The sequence below is a fragment of the Pistacia vera genome, unplaced genomic scaffold (assembly GCF_008641045.1).
Source record: "Pistacia vera cultivar Batoury unplaced genomic scaffold, PisVer_v2 Contig230, whole genome shotgun sequence".
NCBI classification, from domain to species: domain Eukaryota; kingdom Viridiplantae; phylum Streptophyta; class Magnoliopsida; order Sapindales; family Anacardiaceae; genus Pistacia; species Pistacia vera.
The window spans coordinates 1257788-1259291 of record NW_022196036.1 but is presented as its reverse complement, the minus strand read 5'-3'; the positions used below and the strand labels follow the sequence as shown (position 1 = coordinate 1259291).

At 36.9% G+C, this 1504-nt stretch overlaps 1 protein-coding gene across 1 annotated transcript; it reads right to left on the bottom strand.

The window, feature by feature from the left end:
• Positions 1-424: 424 nt before the first annotated feature.
• LOC116131222 (late embryogenesis abundant protein At1g64065) lies at positions 425-1060 on the bottom strand. Its single transcript, XM_031416865.1, has one exon. The coding sequence runs from the start codon at positions 1058-1060 to the stop codon at positions 425-427; it is 636 nt and encodes a 211-aa protein (XP_031272725.1).
• Positions 1061-1504: the final 444 nt, after the last annotated feature.

The following is a 1504-nucleotide window of genomic DNA, read 5'->3' as shown; positions in this document are numbered from 1 at the left end:
TACAAAGCTTTAAGCTTTTCCAGTTAACTTTGATGCTTTGTGATGAGGGTTTTATAACAGTAGAAAAAAGCTAACAGGGTGGAACCAGCCATATTGCTATCACATCTAACCTGTACCATTTATTTATCCCCTTCGATGGAAAACGCCTCTCAAGTGCAAAGCCTCTAAGAATTCCACCAATTCATATTCTATAATCTATGGTCTATCACAATCTCTTCAGGCCTAAGTTAACTGATTTCTTAATGGAGAAGTTTAGCCCCCATTAATATCTATCTATCAGAACTACAAGAAGACAGAAAATAAATTATATAGCAAGAACAACGATAGAATGAATAAAATAAGATCGATATGTATACAAAAATATTTAAAAAAAATTCAACTCTCAAATCAAAACTGAGTATAAGAAATAGGGGGGAAAAAAAAATTAGTTACAGACTAAATCCTGTGCAGCATGACTTGTTAAATTTAAAGTCATGGAACAACTCATCTCCGGGCTCTTCTTCTTCTTCACAAAATTAAACAAGTTCACTCTGCCATGCAATTCCGCATGGCTACTTAGCTTCAACATCCCAGAATTTATATCACTTGTCAAATTTGTATTATTCAACACCCCGTTTGATCCCACTTGAATATTAATCTTCATCGTCTTTGTCTCCCGAGCTCTCACCAGCCCCTCGCCGATCTTCATGTCACCAACTGTAACTATACCATACCACAGGCTCCCAGAGCCATTCTGGAATTTGAAAGAACCAAAGTTGTTGTTCTCCATCGTCAACTCAGCGACTAGCGTTGCATTAAACGAAGGCGAGGATGCGTTGCCATGAGTTAGACGGTTTACCATGACTGATTTTATTTCAAATTCAGGAGTCTTGGCACGCAAGAAAATTGATGCCAAAATTAAAACAATTGCACCCAGAGAGACGATTAGGACCAGAAAATACACGAGACACTTACTGCTCTTCTCTTTGCGGAAGGGTTTCCCTTGTTTAACTGCTGCTGCGTACTCTTCATCTCTTCTACGGGGTGCCGCACGCACGATTTGATAATTTTCTTCTTTCATGGTGATGAAATTTTTATTCCAGGTTTTGGTGTAAAGAGTCTGGAAGGTGTAAGGAGTTAATAAAAGGGGTTTGAGCGTTATGGTTTTGTATAAATCTATATAGGAAAGACATGACGAACCGTGTTGAATTGTGAGTGGGTTAGTGGGCGAGTGGACGAGTCAGTCTCGGTATGAGTCAGCGCCAGCCAAATTGATTTGTGTGGGGGGTCTTTTTACATTGGCAACATATTTTTATTAATTTATGTTCACAGAATGGCATGGAAGAGTTAGAATTTGATTTTGTTTTATTGTTATTGTTATTGTTTTTTAATCGAGGAAAGGAAGAGCAGACAAATTTTACTTGGTCATAATTTCTAGGTGTGTGACTTAATCGTTTTTAATTAATGTATTCTTGTGCATTAATAATGGAGTTTAAGAAATAAGATTTTTTACATAATTTATAAT

Coding starts and splice junctions, on each gene's coding strand:
- LOC116131222 (XM_031416865.1), bottom strand. CDS start 1,060: ATGAAAGAAGAAAATTATCAAATCGTGCGTGCGGCACCCCGTAGAAGA.